Below are 17,182 nucleotides of genomic sequence, written 5' to 3' on the forward strand. Positions count from 1 at the left end.
CCCAAAAATTGTTTAGGTGAATAAAAGATGTTACAGTATAAATGTAGGTTTTTTTTATCTAACATAAGCCATTCTGTCTTTCCACTGTTTCTAGTTCTGAGAGAAGAAATCACGTGTTAAAATGTTAGCAGTAGAATAGTAGAAACTTTGGTGCAAAAAAAGTTTTCAGTGACTTCACAGTAATTTTTTTTAAAAAAGTTTCTGCATTGTTACTCCTCATGACTGATACCTGCTGGATATGTTCCTATTCTATTTTGTGAAAAATCGATAGAAAATAAATGTTTTTAGATTCAAAAAACACTTTCAACAATTTCAACAACCAGGCATATATTTTATTGCAAATCTCCCTTATACGATTTACATTGGCATTTGCTCATATAAAAAAAATAGTTGAACCAGTGGCCAATTATTATCTCATCAAAACAAAATAATTAACCCCCACGGGAATCACCATATCTTCTCAGCTAGGCAAAAACACCAAAGGCTGCACAGAAGGAAATGATATTCAATAACAGTCAAGTATCAGCTTGGATAAATGAAACATTTGAAGTACAGAAAGTTTGGCACAAGGGTAACAACAGCTCTGTTGGGCTCATTGCTTCAGATTTCTACCTTCTGTTCTCTTCTGCCAGAGTATCTATTCAAATACAGTACAGGATACAAATTTGCGCTCACAGGGATATTCAAGTAGAAAAGGAATAGATTTTCTCATTTGGTGCATTCTCACATACAACCTTGGATCAATCTTTAGATGAAGTATAGGACTATAGGTACTTTCTGATCAGGAGGATGGAAGGAAAAACATTTACAAAATAACGAAAGCATGAAGATGTTCCTTGTGATGTTTTTGGTGCATGAAGTAGTCACTCTGAAATGCCCTGCAAGTGATGCTTTCCTTGTTCCACATGAGTGGTACCAGCCTGGAGACCTCATCATTGGTGGGATGGCATCTCACTTCGCTTACCACCTTTACGAAGCTAAATTTAGTGAAAATCCATCTAAGAAACCTTATGATATACCAGTGTAAGATTTTTTTTCTGTGTCTAATCTTACTCAGATTTTCAAAAATGCATTCTGCGACTAAAAAGTTATCTGTACTTAAATATAAGGTTTATAATATAATCTATGCCTTTCCTTTCTTCCAATTGTATCAGTTAAAGGAAGGAGAAATAACCTTCTTAACATTATCTTAAATTATTTCACGTGAAATGTATAAAATTTCAAATCAAGAAATCTATATATGAAAATTTACTGGGATAAAGATAACTTTTAGAAAGATTTGGCATTATCTCTCCTCCCAAAACATACAGATGGTAAATAAGTTATACCTCCTGAATCTATTCATAAACTGTTTTTTTTTAAAAAACATAATGGAAAATATTGTATTTTGAAAGAAGTGACCACTTGTATTTGTTGCAATACATATTTCTTCGAAGTCAGGGAAATGCTGTGTAAAATAAATTTGAGCTCTGTGGAAATTACCAATAGAAGAGAATATTTTAGTTCAGGGTGGAAATGAGGGGTCCTCTCACATTGATTGTTGTCTTTAAGACGTCTCATTAGCCAAACTAGATAATATCATCAGTGCTAGGTTGTGTTGATGTTACCTACTTTGGGTAATGAAGTGTCTGGAAAAAAACTGCCAGGCTCAGAGAACACCAAGGACCCCTCTGTAGAAATATTAGAAAAACTGTTTTCTTTCTATTAGTGTCAGAGAGAGAAATGTTTGCTATTTATACAGAAATGTTGTCACCTTATCAGTATTGTCAATTTTCGCTTTCAACTGGGGGGTATTTAATTTTTTGCAGCATATTCACTAAATTTCATCAACATGTCCTCGCCTTGGCCTTTGCTGTGAAGGAGATCAATGAGAACTCCCAGATCTTACCTAATGTCACTCTTGGCTTCCACATCTATGACAGTTACTTTAATTCAAGGATGACCTATCGCACCACTCTGGACCTGCTTTTCAAATCTCAGGAATTTGTCCCTAACTACAAGTGTGACAGCCAGAAGAATCTCATGGCTATCATTGGGGGACTGGATTTTGTCACATCCTCTCATATTGCTGAAATTACTGGATCCTTCAAAATTCCACAAGTAAGTTGCTTAATCGCTAAGGAGAACAATTCTATATTCTGTTCTTGATGTTGGTTTGGATTAATTAAGGAGCATCAAAGATTAGGGTTATGTTCTTATTAAGATGTTCTGCCTGACTTAAGGTCTGTTAGTTGACATAATTTTGAAACTATAATGCCGAATACAAGAACTAAGTATCCATAGACAGTCCACACCTGAGGAAAGAGTTGAGAATAGTATTCTTCATTTCTATCAAACGAATTGATCAATTCTATGTGTTTGAAATAATTCCAATACATTTCTCTCCATATTTATACTTAGAAGAATTTAAGGGAAACAATTCCTTGCTTGCATAAATTTTATATGAAAACTAGATCAGGACAATTGCATTTGATCTTACAACTCAAGAGAATACTACTCTACTTTCTTGCAGCTGACATACGGCTCATTACCCCAAAAGGAATTTCAGACCCGTAAGCTCTCTTCAGTATATTTCATGGTCCCCAAAGAGGACCATCAGTACATTGGAATTGTACAACTGCTTCACCATTTCAGGTGGACATGGATTGGGATATTTGCTATTGATAACAACGATGGAGAAAATTTCTTTAAAAAAATGCAGCCCTTGCTTTCAGAGAATGGGATCTGCTCATCGTTCATAGAAAGACTTACACAACTGGTCCACTTTGAAGACTTTCCAGAAGTATATCAAAGAGTCTCTAGTATTATCATAAATTGGATAAATAGCAAAGCCAATGCATTTCTTGTCTACGGAGAATCATTGACAAATTCGTGGCTGAGACTTGTCACATTTATGGTAGATCCTGAAAGCAAGGAAATTGCATTATTTAGAAGGGTGTGGATCATGACTGCCCAGATTGATTTCGTATTATCAGGATTTCAAATCAGGTGGGATCTCCAGATGTTCCATGGGGCTCTTTCCTTCACCGTTCATTCAACAGCAGTTGCAGGTTTCAAGGAATTTCTTCAGATCATGAATCCTCTTTCAGACTACAGAGATCAGTTTCTGCAGGAAGTTTGGGAGCAAGCATTTGATTGTTCATTTCCAAAACCAGAATTACAAGAAATGCATAGTAGGAAATGCACTGGGGAGATGAAGCTCGAGGATCTCCCTGGACCTGCCTTTGGAATGGAGATGACTGGCCAAAGCTACAGCATCTACAATTCTGTTCATGCTGTGGCTCATGCTTTGCAAGCTCTATACACATTGCATTTCAATAGAAAAAAAACTATGATGTGTAAAAATCTTGACTTTCCACATCTCCAGGCTTGGCAGGTATTCCTTTTGCTGTGGACACTTTGTTTATTTCAATAAGCAGTTTGACATAGAATTATTTTTTGACCCCATTGTGGAAAGTCTTAATATTTTCTGCATGTGGAATCAAGCATGAGAAATCAAGTTAGAAATAAGGAGGGATTTCCTGTTCGTGATTACAATTAACCATTAATTAGTGGAACAGCTTGCCTTCAGAAGTTTTGGATGATCCAACATTGGCAATTTTTACAAAGAGAAGGATAGCCATTTATCTGAAATAGCTAACGGTCTCATCCTTGAGCACTGTGTTGGATGAGAAGACCTCCAAGTCCATTCTGACTCTGAAACTGTTCTGTCTTAAATAGAGGCAGAAAAGGGGTTTATTTCTATAAATGATGAAAGATTATATATGATCTATGTGGAAGTAGTTGTTTAAGTAGTGAATCTAAAGAATTGCAACATTCCAAAATCCTATTTTTCATTCTGCTTCAGTTAATTCTGACTTTCCCTTATATTGATGCCATATTAAATACATAGTGTAGAAATGTACATTATGATACAATATTGATTATCAAATCTATAAGCTTAATAACATTGTAGGAATGGGCAGAAAGAGTGAATGAAACTTGGATATGATTTTCTCTTCTCTATTATATTGCTTTTCATTCCCTCTATCTTTCATTACCTTTCAAGTAGCTCCATTCACATCTTCAAGGCATTTCTTTTAACAATTCAGCTGGGGAGAGAGTGTTCCTGAATGAGAAAGGGGAAACAACAGGTGGATTTGACATCACCAACTTGATCACTTTCCCAAACAGATCCTTTCAGAGAGTTACAGTTGGAGAGATGGATCTACAGGCTCTAAAAGGAAAGGAATTATTCATTGATGAAGATCTAATTGTCTGGCACCCAGCTTTTAACCAGGTATCAAATTAGTAATTCCACCTTAACCCATTACGATCCCATATTGACATCTCTTTAGAAATCTAATTTCTTTTTTTTAAAATAAACAATGGTATATTCTTTCAAATGTTGTGGATGATAAAAGATTCCTCAAATTGGCAAATATGATATTACAATGAAAAACCAGGATTGGATATTTGGTGGGCATTTCCATTTGAAATCACATGAGTGGCCATGTTTGCATGCCATCGTTACCATGTATAATTATCTATTTTCCCTGCACTTCAGACAGGAGGTTTTGTACCTCATTATAATTTCTACATCTTTTCAAGTTGTTGGTGGAGTTGTTAAATTCTGTATCCCTTTTGGAAGTCAATAATCATGTTACTCCATTAAGGAGAAAATTCAGAAAATGTTTTAAAAACTCTCCTTTTCAAAACATTTTCTGGTTTATCATCAGGTTCTTCCATTCTCTCGATGCAATGACCCTTGTTTTCCTGGATCCTGGAAGAAAGGGATTGAGGGAAATCAGTTTTGTTGCTATGACTGTGTTCCGTGCCCTGAAGGGAAGATTTCAAATCAAAATGGTAGGGTAGGAATTCTGTGACATTTCATTAGATTTAATAACATTTTAATAAACCATTTGGAGGCATAAAAAGAATGTGATTTTTCAATAATTTCGAAAGTCTAGATAACAAATTCCTTGATTTTCCTTCCAGATATAGATGACTGTTTTGAATGCTCAGAAGATCATTATCCAAATAAAGAAAAGAAAGGATGTATCCCAAAACTGGTGGTGTTTCTAACTTTTGAAGAAACCTTAGGAATTGGTTTAGCCTCAGCAGATCTTGGTTTCTTCTCCTTGACCTCATGGGTACTTGCAACATTTATTAATCACAGGGATACTCCCATTGTCAAAGCCAATAACCGGTCTTTAACCTATACTCTCCTTGTCTCTCTTCTGCTCTGTTTTCTCTCCTCTTTGCTCTTCCTCAGCCAACCTGGCAAAGTGACCTGCCTTCTCCGACAATCAATGTTTGGTATCACTTTCTCAGTGGCCATTTCTAGTGTGCTGGCCAAAACCATCACTGTAATTGTTGCTTTCATGGCCACTAAACCAGGATCTCAGATGAGGAGATGGGTGGGGAAAAGATTGTCCTTTTTTATCGTCTTTTCTTGCTCTCTCTTACAAGTATGTTTTTGTCTTCTTTGGTTGTGGACATCTCCCCCATTCCCTGAGTTGGACATGCACTCGGAGCTCCAAGAAATGATTTTACAATGCAATGAGGGTTCAACATCCTTCTTCTACTGTGTCTTGGGCTACATGGGTGTCTTGGCCATTGCCAGCTTTATTGTGGCTTTCCTTGCCCGTAAATTACCCGACAGCTTTAACGAAGCCAAGTTCATCACCTTCAGCATGTTGGCCTTCTGCAGTGTGTGGATCTCCTTCTTTCCAGCCTATCTGAGCACAAAAGGAAAAGCCATGGTAGCTGTGGAGGTCTTCTCCATCTTGGCCTCCAGCGCTGCATTATTGGGATGCATATTCCTCCCAAAATGCTACATCATTGTTTTGCGTCCTGACCTCAACCAGAGGGAGCAACTCATAAAGAGAAATTAGCACATCATGTGATCTTTCTTTCTAGGTACAATTGTTGACAAATTGAATAGAAAAACTGTTTGCTATCTACAGGTACATATATAACATATAAGAATATTGTTTTGTTTTGTTTTCCTGTCAAGGAGGGATTTATGTAAGCTATTTAAGATTTGCTCATATTTAAACCCATTCCAAAGTAAGTATTCATGTTGCTGCAATTCCATCATTGTCTAAGATTCTTTAACCAAATCCATTCTCCTTTTCAACACTCCTTTTGAACTTGACTTTGATCTATTTTTCTTAGTTGCCATTAGGATATTTCAGATATTGACTCAAATGATGTCCGACATTTGAAGTGACATTTTCCTGGGTTTTACACTTTCAATTCGTAAAGCACTATACAAATATAGTAAAATGCTGACCCTCATTTTATGAATAAATATTTAACACAGTATTATAGTACATTGCGTACAATTTCTGAGGGTTCTTTGTAAATGTCAAATACATTGAGTTTGTGAATCCTGAATATTTAACTGCATTGAAAGAAAATGGCTTTCATACTGGGTCATAACGATTCACACTCTACACCTAAATCTATTTCCATTGTAAATTGCTATCACGTATTAATAATATGGGAAATTATATTGAAATGAAATTTTCCCAGGCAAAAAACCCCCCACAATACAATCCAAGGTTGCATTATTAATAGGTAAAATTAAAAGTAATGTTTTCCCTCACACATATGTGTTAGGTGTTCCAGAATCTAGGGGGCAGTGTTCATCTCCGTTTCAAAAGCAAATAGCCAGCAATGTCTGATGACATCTCCGTGGTCATGTGGTCATGACTAAATGCCAAAGGGGCACAGAACGCTATTATCTTCCCAGCAAAAAGGTTCCTATTTTTCTACTTGAATTTTTACATGCTTTTGAAGTGCTAGGTTGGCAGAAGCTGGGACAAATAATGGGAGCTCACTCTGTTACGTGGCACTTGGGATTCAAACTGCCAAACTGCCGACCTTTCTTTTCGACAAGCTCAATGTCTTAGTCCCTGACCCACAACATTAATAGAGCGATAGAATCAAGATCACATGAAGATGTAGTATCACTTTACAAAGCCTTAATAAAACCACACTCAGAAAACTGTATTAAAGTTCTGGTCACCACACTATAAAAAAAATATGTGGATATTTAGAAAGAGTGCACAGTGCAGAGAAGAACCAACAACAATCATGAGGGGCTTGAGGCTAAAACATATGAACAGTAGTTAGAGGAAGTGGGTATGACTAGTCTAGAGAAAAGCATAAGTGGGGTGACATGATAACAGTGTTCCAATATTTGAGGGACTCCTAGAAAGACAAAGGGTTCAAACTATTTTTAAAAACACCAAAACGTGAGAACAAAAACAATGGATGGAAATTACGCTAGGAGCGAAGCAACTTAGAACTAAGGAGAAATTTCCTAACAGAGAGCAATCAACCAATGGAATAGCTTCCCTCCAGAAGTTGGGGGATTACTTCATCACTGGAAGCTTTGAAAAAGAGACTGGAAAACCATTTGTTTGAAATGGTATAAGACCATGATGGCAAACCCATAGTATGCATGCCACAGGTGGCACATGGAGCCATATTTACCGGCATGCAAGATATCAACTCTGCCATACATATATGCACCGGACAGCTGAATTCTGGGCTTCCAGAGGGCTGGGAGAGCCCGTTTTCCATTCCCCAGGCTTCAGGAAATCCTCTGGAGCCTGGGGTTGGCGAAAATTCCCTCTTCCCCAGGGTGGTGGTGGTCTTATGCACGCATACACAGATGGGTGAGGTGCATTGTATTAGGGGTGTGGGCAGACACAAACGTGCAATAACGCATGGACGCACAATTTTGGCACGCCTTTACAAAAAGGTTTGCTATCACTGGTATAGAATGTCCAAACTGGCATGAATAGCCAACACTCCAGAAGATAGGCTCAAGATACAGAAGGATCTTGACAGACTTGAACATTGGGCCCTCTCTAACAAAATGAAATTCAATGGTGAAAAAAGTACGGTTCTACGTTTAGGCAAGAAAAACAACTTAATTGTAGGGTTTCCTGCCTAGGCAGGGGGTTGGATTAGAAGACCTCCAATATCCCTTCCAACTCTGTTATTCTATTATATTCTGTTTATTTGTTTGTTTGTTTGTTCATTTGTGAGAATGTATTTGGCACCCATTCACTGTCAGGGTTTCTGGGATGCTGAAAATAATCCAAAATGCAAACAATAGAAATAATAAACATTCCTACACACACACCCCTGGAGATAACAATCCATTAGATAAGCTACTTGATGGGCTCCATCCCACTCTGGGTTTCAAAGGCCTGTTGGGCCTTGCAAAAGACTATCAAAGTGGGTGCCAATCTAACCTCCATGGGGAAGATGTTCCAAAGAGAGGGAGCCACCATAGGCCCATTTTCTGAGTCCTGCCACATGTGCTTTCTTAGGAGAGAAGACCGCCCCCCCGACTCCCCACTCTGATGGGTCAGGAACATGTGACCAGGATGAGGTGGTCCTTCAAATAACATGATCCCAACCATTTTAAGCTTTAAAGGTAACAACCTTTATCCAGAAGGAAATTGGCAGCCAATGCAGCTCTTGCAGGAGGGATGACACATCTGAACACCTGGGTCTACACAAAACCTTCTTCTTCTTGCTAACTAGGGCATGGAAAACCTATCCTAGAGCAATCCTTGAATACTGCTCTCCTGCCTGGAATCCACGCAGTATAGCAGACATAAATGCAGTAGATAGGGTCGAGAGGTATTTCACAAGAAGAGTACTTAACTCATCTGCTCGCAAGAACATACCTTATGCCACCATGCTCGAAATCTTAGGTTTGGACAACCTCGAACTACTCTGCCTATGTTCTGACCTAAACATAATACACAAAATTATCTGCTATAACGTCCTACCTGTAAACGACTACTTCAATTTCATCTGCAATAATACATGGGCAAACAATATCTACCAACTCAAAGTAAACCGCTCCAAACTCGACTGCAGAAAATACAACTTCAGCAACAGAGTGGTCAATGCCTGGAACGCTCTACCTGACTCCGTTGTTAGTTCCTCAAACTCCTATATCTTTAACCTTAATCTGTCCACCGTGGATCTCGCACGTTTCCTAAGGGGTCCCTAAGGGGGCATGCATAAGTGCACCAGTGTCCCTACTGTCCCTATCTTACTGTCCCCGTTGATATGTACTCATTTTATGTGTTCATGGCCGTGTTACACTTATTTATACCCATCTATTTGTCCCAATCTCATGCAAAAATGTCCCTGTCTATATTGACACCTGTTGCCTTGTACATGTTGACAAATAAATAAATAAAATGTCAGCCCTCAGGCTGCCATCCGGGGGGACCCTGTCCATCACCATGCCCACCACACAACGCTGCCAGGTTGATCTTGCTCCTCTGATGTCGATTGAGCCTGTAGCTTCATGTGGCTCTTCTACCCGTGTGCAACTGCCTCCTCGATTGTAACTCTTCTACTCGGGTGCAACTGCCTACTCTGACGTAACTCTTTGCTCGGATGTAGCTAACCAGGAAAGAGGCTATGATGACACTGAGTGGGGGTGTGGCTGGAGGTGTTGGTCATGGTCATTGGTGATGGTGGGTGGGTGTCATCTGGGTGGAGTTGTGGGTGGAACTGGGTGGGGTAATGCTATATATATGGGTGATGGTGTTAACTTGGTTAGAACTGACTTGGATTTGATTACCTTTGTATCATTGTCATTTGGTGTTGGTTATCATGTAGTTTGTTAGATAGAGATAAAAGTTTTTCACCAAGCAAACTGAATCTCTCTTTGTATGCAACGAGAACGCCGGAACATGACATAAAATAAATAAATAAATAAATGGAGTGCCCCATATAAAGCTGCTGATCTCATAATTGGTGGTATAGTCTATCCCTTTTATGAATTGAACTTAAAGCATCATGACATAGAGGTTTATTTACAAATGAAGTTTTTTTTTCTTTTGATATTTTTAGCCAGTTCCCCAAATATTGTTTAGGTGAGTAAAAGATGTTACAGCATCAATGGAGGTTTTATATCTAACATAAGCCATTCTTTCTTTCCAATGTTTCTAGTTCTGGGAGAAGAAATCACGTGTTAAAATGTTAGCAGTAGAATAGTAGAAACTTTGGTGCAAAAAAAGTTTTCAGTGACTTCACAGTAATTTTTTTTAAAAAAGTTTCTGCATTGTTACTCCTCATGACTGATACCTGCTGGATATGTTCCTATTCTATTTTGTGAAAAATCGATAGAAAAGAAATGTTTGTAGATTCAAAAAACACTTTCAACAATTTCAACAACCAGGCATATATTTTATTGCAAATCTCCCTTATATGATTTTCATTGGCATTTGCTCATATAAAAAAAATAGTTGAACCAGTGGCCAATTATTATCTCATCAAAACAAAATAATTAACTCCTACAGGAATCACCATATTTTCTCAGCTAGGCCAAAACACCAGAAGCTGCACAGAAGGAAATGATATTCAATAACAGTCAAGGTATCAGCTTGGATAAATGAAACATTTGAAGTTCAGGAAGTTTGGCACAAGGGTAACAGCAGCTCTGTTGGGCTCATTGCTTCAGATTTCTACCCTCTGTTCTCTTCTGCCGGAGTATCTGTTCAAATACAGTACAGGATACAAATTTGCGCTCACAGGGATATTCAAGAAGAAAAGAATAGATTTTCTGATTTGGTGCATTCTCACATACAACCTTGGATCAATCTATAGATGAAGTATTGGACTATAGGTACTTTCTGACCAGGAAGATGGAAGGGAAAACATTTACACAATAACAAAAGCATGAAGATGTTCCTTGTGATGTTTTTGGTACACAAAATAGTCACTCTGAAATGTCCTGCAAGTGATGCTTTCCTTGTTCCACATGAGTGGTACCAGCCTGGAGACCTCATCATTGGTGGGATGGCATCTCACTTCGGTTACCACCTTTACGAAGCTAAATTTAGTGAAAATCCTGCTAAGAAACCATATGAGATACCAGTGTAAGAATTTTTTTCTCTATGTCTAATGTTACTGAGATTTTCAAAAATCCTTTCTAGGACTTTCTTACATTATCTTAAAATATTTCACATAAAATGCACAAAACATAAGATGAAGAAGTCTCTATATGAAGATTTACTGGGATAAGATAATTTTTAGAAAGATTTGACATCTCTCCTCACAAAATATATATATATATATATATTTGGTAAATAAGTGACACCTCCTGAATCTGTTCATAAAACTTTTTTTTTAAATGTCATAGAGAATATAGTACTTGGAAAAAAGTGACCACTTGCATTAGTTGCAGTACATATTTCTTGGAAGTCAGGGAAATGCTGTGGAAAATAAATGTGAGCTCTGTAGAAATTAGCAATATAAGAATATATTTTAGTTCAGGGTGGAAATGAGGGGTCCTCTCACATTGATTGTTTTCTTGAAGACATCTCATTAGCCAAACTAGATTATATCATCAGTGCTAGGCTGTGTTGATGTTACCTTTTTTGGGTAATGAAATGTCTGGAAGAAAACAGCCAGGCTCAGAGAACACCAAGGACCCCTCTGTAGAAATATTAGAAAAAACTATTTTCTTTCTATTACTGTCAGAGAAGGAAATGATTGTTATTGAAACAGAAATGTTGTCACCTTATGAAAATTGTCAATTTTCCCTTTCAACTGGGAGGTATTTAAATTTTTGCAGCATATTCACTAAATTTCATCAACATGTCCTCGCCTTGGCCTTTGCTGTGAAGGAGATCAATGAGAACTCCCAGATCTTACCTAATGTCACTCTTGGGTTCCACATCTATGACAGTTACTACAATTCAAGGATGACCTATCGCACCACTCTGGACCTGCTTTTCAAATCCCAGGAATTTGTCCCTAACTACAAGTGTGACAGCCAGAAGAATCTCATGGCTATCATTGGGGGACTGGATTTTGTCACATCATCTCATATTGCTGAAATTACTGGATCCTTCAAAATTCCACAGGTAAGTTATGAAAGGGCTAAAGGAGAACAATTCTATATTCTGTTCTTGATGTTGTTCTGGATTAATTAAGGAGCAATAAAGATTAGGGTTATGTTTGTATTAAGATGTTCTGCCTGGCTTAAGGTCTATTAGTTGGCATACTTTTAAAACTATAATGCAGAATACAAGAACTGTGTCACGATGTTAAAAAGTTTGCTAGGCCTGAACTGCCTAAACTGACATTCAAGAGTTAAACTAAGAAAGCTTTATTGCGCAGGTCATAAAACAAAATGTTATCTGAAATTGATTTATTGCGCATGCGGTTACAGATTCCAAAAATACCCTTAAAAACTACCCCAAAATAAGATGTTTGTCAGGAGGTTGAAAATGGGACTATAGAACAGCTAGGCCAGCTAATTGGAACAGGTGGGTCTTAAGTTTCTGTCGGAAGGAGTGGAGGTCGGTAGTAGTTCTGATATTTGAATTAATTCCAATAAATTCCTTTCTGTATTTATACTTAGAAGAATTTCAGGAAAATAATTACTTTCTTGCATGTGTGAAAATAGATCAGGACAATTGCATTTGATCTTACAACTCAAGAGAATACTACTCCATTTTCTTGCAGCTGACATATGGCTCAGTACCCCAAGAGCAATTTCAGACTAGTAAGCTCTCTTCACTTTATTTCATGGTCCCCAAAGAGGACCATCAGTACATTGGGATTGTCCAACTGCTTCACCATTTCAAATGGACATGGATTGGGATATTTGCTGTTGATAACAATGATGGAGAAAATTTCTTACAGAAAATGCTGCCCTTGCTTTCAGAGAATGGAATCTGTATATCATTCATAGAAAGACTTGAAATGCTAATCCACTTGGAAGACTTCCTAAAAGTAATTGAAAAAATCTTAATTATTTCCATGAATTGGATGAATAGCCAAGCCAATGCATTTCTTGTTTATGGAGAATCATTGACAATTATGTGGCTAAGATTTGTTGTATTTATGGTAGATCCTGAAAGCAAGGAAATTGCATTATTTAGAAGGGTGTGGATCATGACTGCCCAGATTGATTTCATATTATCAGGATTTCAAATCACATTGGATCTCACCATGTTCCATGGGGCTCTTTCCTTCACCCTTCATTCAACAGCAGTTGAAGGTTTCAAGGAATTTCTTCAGATCATGAATCCTCTTTCAGACTACAGAGATCAGTTTCTGCTGGAAGTTTGGGAACAAGCATTTGATTGTTCATTTCCAAAACTAGAGTTACAAGAAATACAAGAAAGTTTCCAGAAGGAAGGTAGAATATGCACTGAGGAGATGAAGCTGGAGGATCTCCCTGGACCTGCCTTTGAAATGGAAATGACTGGCCAAAGCTACAGTGTCTACAATGCTGTTTATGCTGTGGCTCATGCTTTGCAGGCTCTGTACACTTTACACTACAATAGAAAAAAAACAATGATGAGTAAAAATCCTGTCCTTCCACATCCCCCAGCTTGGCAGGTATTCCCTTTGCTTTGGACACTTCTTTTATTTCAATAAGCAGCTTGACGTAGAATTATGTTTTGAAGCCATTGTGGAAAGTCTTAATATTTTCTGCATGTGAAATCAAGCACAAGAAACAACCTAGAAATAAGGAGGAATGTTGTGATGGTGACAACAAATAACCATTAATTAATGGAACTGCTTGTCTTCAGAAGTTTTGAATACTCTCAACACTGGAGATTTTTATGAAGAGGACAGCCACTTATCTGAAATAGCATAGGGGCTCCTACCTGAGTAGGGTGTTGGCTTAGAAGACCTCCAAGTCTTCTGTACTCTGATATGCTGTTCTGTCCTAAATAGATATTGAAAAAAAATGGTTTGTGTTGTTGTTCTGGAGCTATTGTATAAATTATGGTTTAGATGTCAGTAGAGGTTATTTAGTAAATCACCTTACATTGCATAATAAGAGATAGTTAAAATTATAATTTAGGTTACTTTTCATTTCCTCCTCCAACAATAATCAATTCTCCAACAATTTTCTACGTGGTTCATGGACTTGTCATGGGTAACAAGCTGAGCTTTCTGTCTCTATCTGGAGTTTTAGAGGAATGAAATAAAAATGGGCCTTCTTAGATGTGGCACCCATAGTATGAAACATGAAACGTGTTTGCAATAATCTCTATCTTGCATCTCTCTATGGAGGAATGCTTTAATCTCAGAATCTAAAATTTGAGTAACAGACAATGAGGAAAGATTAGATATGATCTAGGTGGAATTAATTGTTCATTTAGTCAATTTAAATCAGGTGTTTCAAACTCATGGCCCACGGGCTGGATGGATCACGCGCTGGCCATGCTCACCCCTGGTTTAGTGAAGGGGGAAAAAGTCATGATGTGTCACATGATGGCATGATGGTGTGAGTTTGACATCCCTGATCTAAATCATAATTTAAGGAAGGTACATAATTCCAGAACCTTTTATTCATTCTGCTTCAATTCATTCTTACTCTTCCTTATACTAATATCAATAAGATAGATAGATAGATAGATAGATAGATAGATAGATAGATAGATAGATAGATAGATAGATAGATAGATAGATAGATGATAGATAGATAGATAGATAGATAGATAGATAGATAGATAGATAGATAGGACATGTACATTATCAGGCAATATTGATTGTCAAATTTCTAAGTGTTCATACTTTATAATAGTTATAGGAATAGGAAGAATGAGGGAATGAAACTTGAATATGATTTTCTCTTCTCTACTATATTGTTTTTAATGCCCTCTCTCTTTCATTCCTTTTCAAGTAGCTCCATCCATTTCTTCAAGGCATTTCTTTTAATAATTCAGCTGGGGAAAGAGTGTTCCTGAGTGAGAAAGGGGAAGCAACAGGTGGATTCGATATCATCAACTTAATCACTTTTCCAAACAGATCCTTTCAGAAAGTTCGAGTTGGAAAGATGGAGCTACAGGCTCTAAAAGGGAAGGAATTATGGATTGATGACAATGTGATAGTTTGGAGTCCAGCTTTTAACCAGGTATCAAATTAGTGATTCCACTTTAGTCTATTATGATTCCATGCCTTAACCCATTATGATCCCATATTGAACATAATCTCTTTAAAAATCTAATTTCTAGTCTTTTTAAAATAAACAATAGCATATTTTTTCAAATGTTGTGGATGATCAAATATGATATTACAATATGATGTTACAATATACAGTAAAAGCCAGGATTGCATATTTGGTGGGCATTTCCACTTGAAATCACAAGAGTGGCCACGTTTGCATGACATTGTTACCATGTATAATTATTTATTCACCCTACTCTTTAGACAGGAGTTTTTATACCTCATTATATTTTCTCAATTATTTTTCAGTTGTTGATGAGGTTGTTAATATGCTGTATTCTTTTGGGAAGTCAATAATCATGTTACTCCATTAAGCAGAAAAATCAGCAACTGTCTTTAAAACTCTCCTTTTCAAAAGATTTTCATGTTTATCATCAGGTTCTTCCATTCTCTCGATGCAACGACCCTTGTTTTCCTGGATCCTGGAAGAAAGGGATTGAGGGAAATCAATTCTGCTGCTATGACTGTGTTCCATGCCCAGAAGGGAAGATTTCAAATCAAAATGGTAGGGTAGACATTCTACCAATTTTCTTTAGAATTAAGGGAACTTTTATAAGCTACATGGGTGCATAAAAATAATGTTATTATTTTCAACAATTTGGAAGGCCTAGATGACTTTTTTAAAAAAAATTCCTTCTAGATATGGATGACTGTTTTCAATGTTCAGAAGATCGTTATCCAAATAAAGAAAAGAAGAGGTGTATCCTGAAATTGCTGGTCTTTCTAACTTTTGAAGAAACCTTAGGAATTGGTTTAGCCTCAGCAGCTCTTGGTTTCTTCTTCTTGACCTTTTTGGTACTTGGAACTGTTTTTAAGCACAGGGATACTCCCATTGTTAAAGCCAACAACCAGTCCCTCACTTACACCCTGCTTGTCTCTCTTCTGCTCTGTTTTCTCTCCTCTTTGCTCTTCCTCAGCCAACCGAGCAAAGTGATATGCCTTCTCCGACAATCAATGTTTGGCATCACTTTCTCAGTGGCCATTTCTAGTGTACTGGCCAAAACCATCACTGTAGTTGTTGCATTCATAGCCACTAAACCAGGATCTCATATGAGGAGATGGGTGGGGAAAAGATTGGCTTTTTCTATTGTCCTCTCATGCTCCTTATTACAAGTATGTATTTGTATTCTTTGGTTGTCAACATCTCCCCCATTCCCTGATTTGGACATGCACTCGGAGCTCCAAGAAATGATTTTGCAGTGCAATGAGGGGTCGGCTTTCTTCTTCTACTGTGTCTTGGGCTACATGGGTATCTTGGCCATTGCCAGCTTTATTGTGGCTTTCCTTGCCCGTAAATTACCCAACAGCTTTAACGAAGCCAAGTTCATCACCTTCAGCATGTTGGCCTTCTGCAGTGTGTGGATCTCCTTCTTTCCAGCCTACCTGAGCACAAAAGGAAAGGCCATGGTAGCTGTGGAGGTCTTCTCCATCTTGGCCTCCAGTGCTGCTTTACTGGGATGCATATTCCTCCCAAAATGCTACATCATTGTTTTGCGGCCTGACCTCAACCACAGGGAGCAACTAATAAAGAGGAATGAACACATCATGTGATCTTTCTTTCTAAGTAAAATTGCTGAAAAACAATAGAACAATTATTTGTTGTCTACAGGTATATATAAAACATATAGGAATATTGTTTTGTTTTGTTTTTCTGTCAAGGAAGGATTTATGTGGGGTATTTAAGATTTAATCATATTTAAGCCCATTCCAAAATAAGTGCTCCTGTTGCTGAATTTCCATCATTGTCCAAGATTCTTTATCCTAATCCAATCTCCCTTTCAATACTCCTGTTGCACTTGACTTTGATCCAGTTTTTTTAGCTGCTATTTGGGTATTTCAGATATTGACTCAACTGATGTCCAATGTTTGCAGGGACATTTTCCTGGGTTTTACACTGTCAGTTCGTAAAGCACTATACAAATGTAGTAAAATGCTGATTGCCATTTTATGAATATATTTTTAACACAGTGTTATAGGATATTAGTTTGGATTTCTTAGAGTGCTTTGAAATATAAAATATATTGAGATTGTGATTCCTGAATATTTAACTGTATTGAAAGAAAACGGCTCTCGTACTGGATTATAACAATTCAATCTCTACATATAAATCTATTTCCATTGTCAATTACTATCACGTATTAATAATATGGGAAATTTATTGAAATGAAATTTTCTC

At 37.3% G+C, this 17,182-nt stretch overlaps 2 protein-coding genes across 2 annotated transcripts; both read left to right on the forward strand.

The window, feature by feature from the left end:
• Positions 1–2,575: 2,575 nt before the first annotated feature.
• On the forward strand, positions 2,576–16,557 carry LOC309381839 (vomeronasal type-2 receptor 26-like; the record flags this gene model as incomplete). Its single annotated transcript, XM_081933124.1, has 3 exons — positions 2,576–3,376; positions 14,687–14,914; positions 15,823–16,557. The coding sequence occupies 3 exons, from the start codon at positions 2,576–2,578 to the stop codon at positions 16,555–16,557; spliced, it is 1,764 nt and encodes a 587-aa protein (XP_081789250.1).
• LOC309381714 (vomeronasal type-2 receptor 26-like) lies at positions 4,202–5,876 on the forward strand (the record flags this gene model as incomplete). Its single annotated transcript, XM_081932999.1, has 2 exons — positions 4,202–4,279; positions 4,950–5,876. The coding sequence occupies 2 exons, from the start codon at positions 4,202–4,204 to the stop codon at positions 5,874–5,876; spliced, it is 1,005 nt and encodes a 334-aa protein (XP_081789125.1).
• Positions 16,558–17,182: the final 625 nt, after the last annotated feature.

This window comes from Natrix helvetica, assembly GCF_964273705.1.
Source record: "Natrix helvetica genome assembly, chromosome: Z".
In the NCBI taxonomy this organism is placed as follows: Eukaryota; Metazoa; Chordata; class Lepidosauria; order Squamata; family Natricidae; genus Natrix; species Natrix helvetica.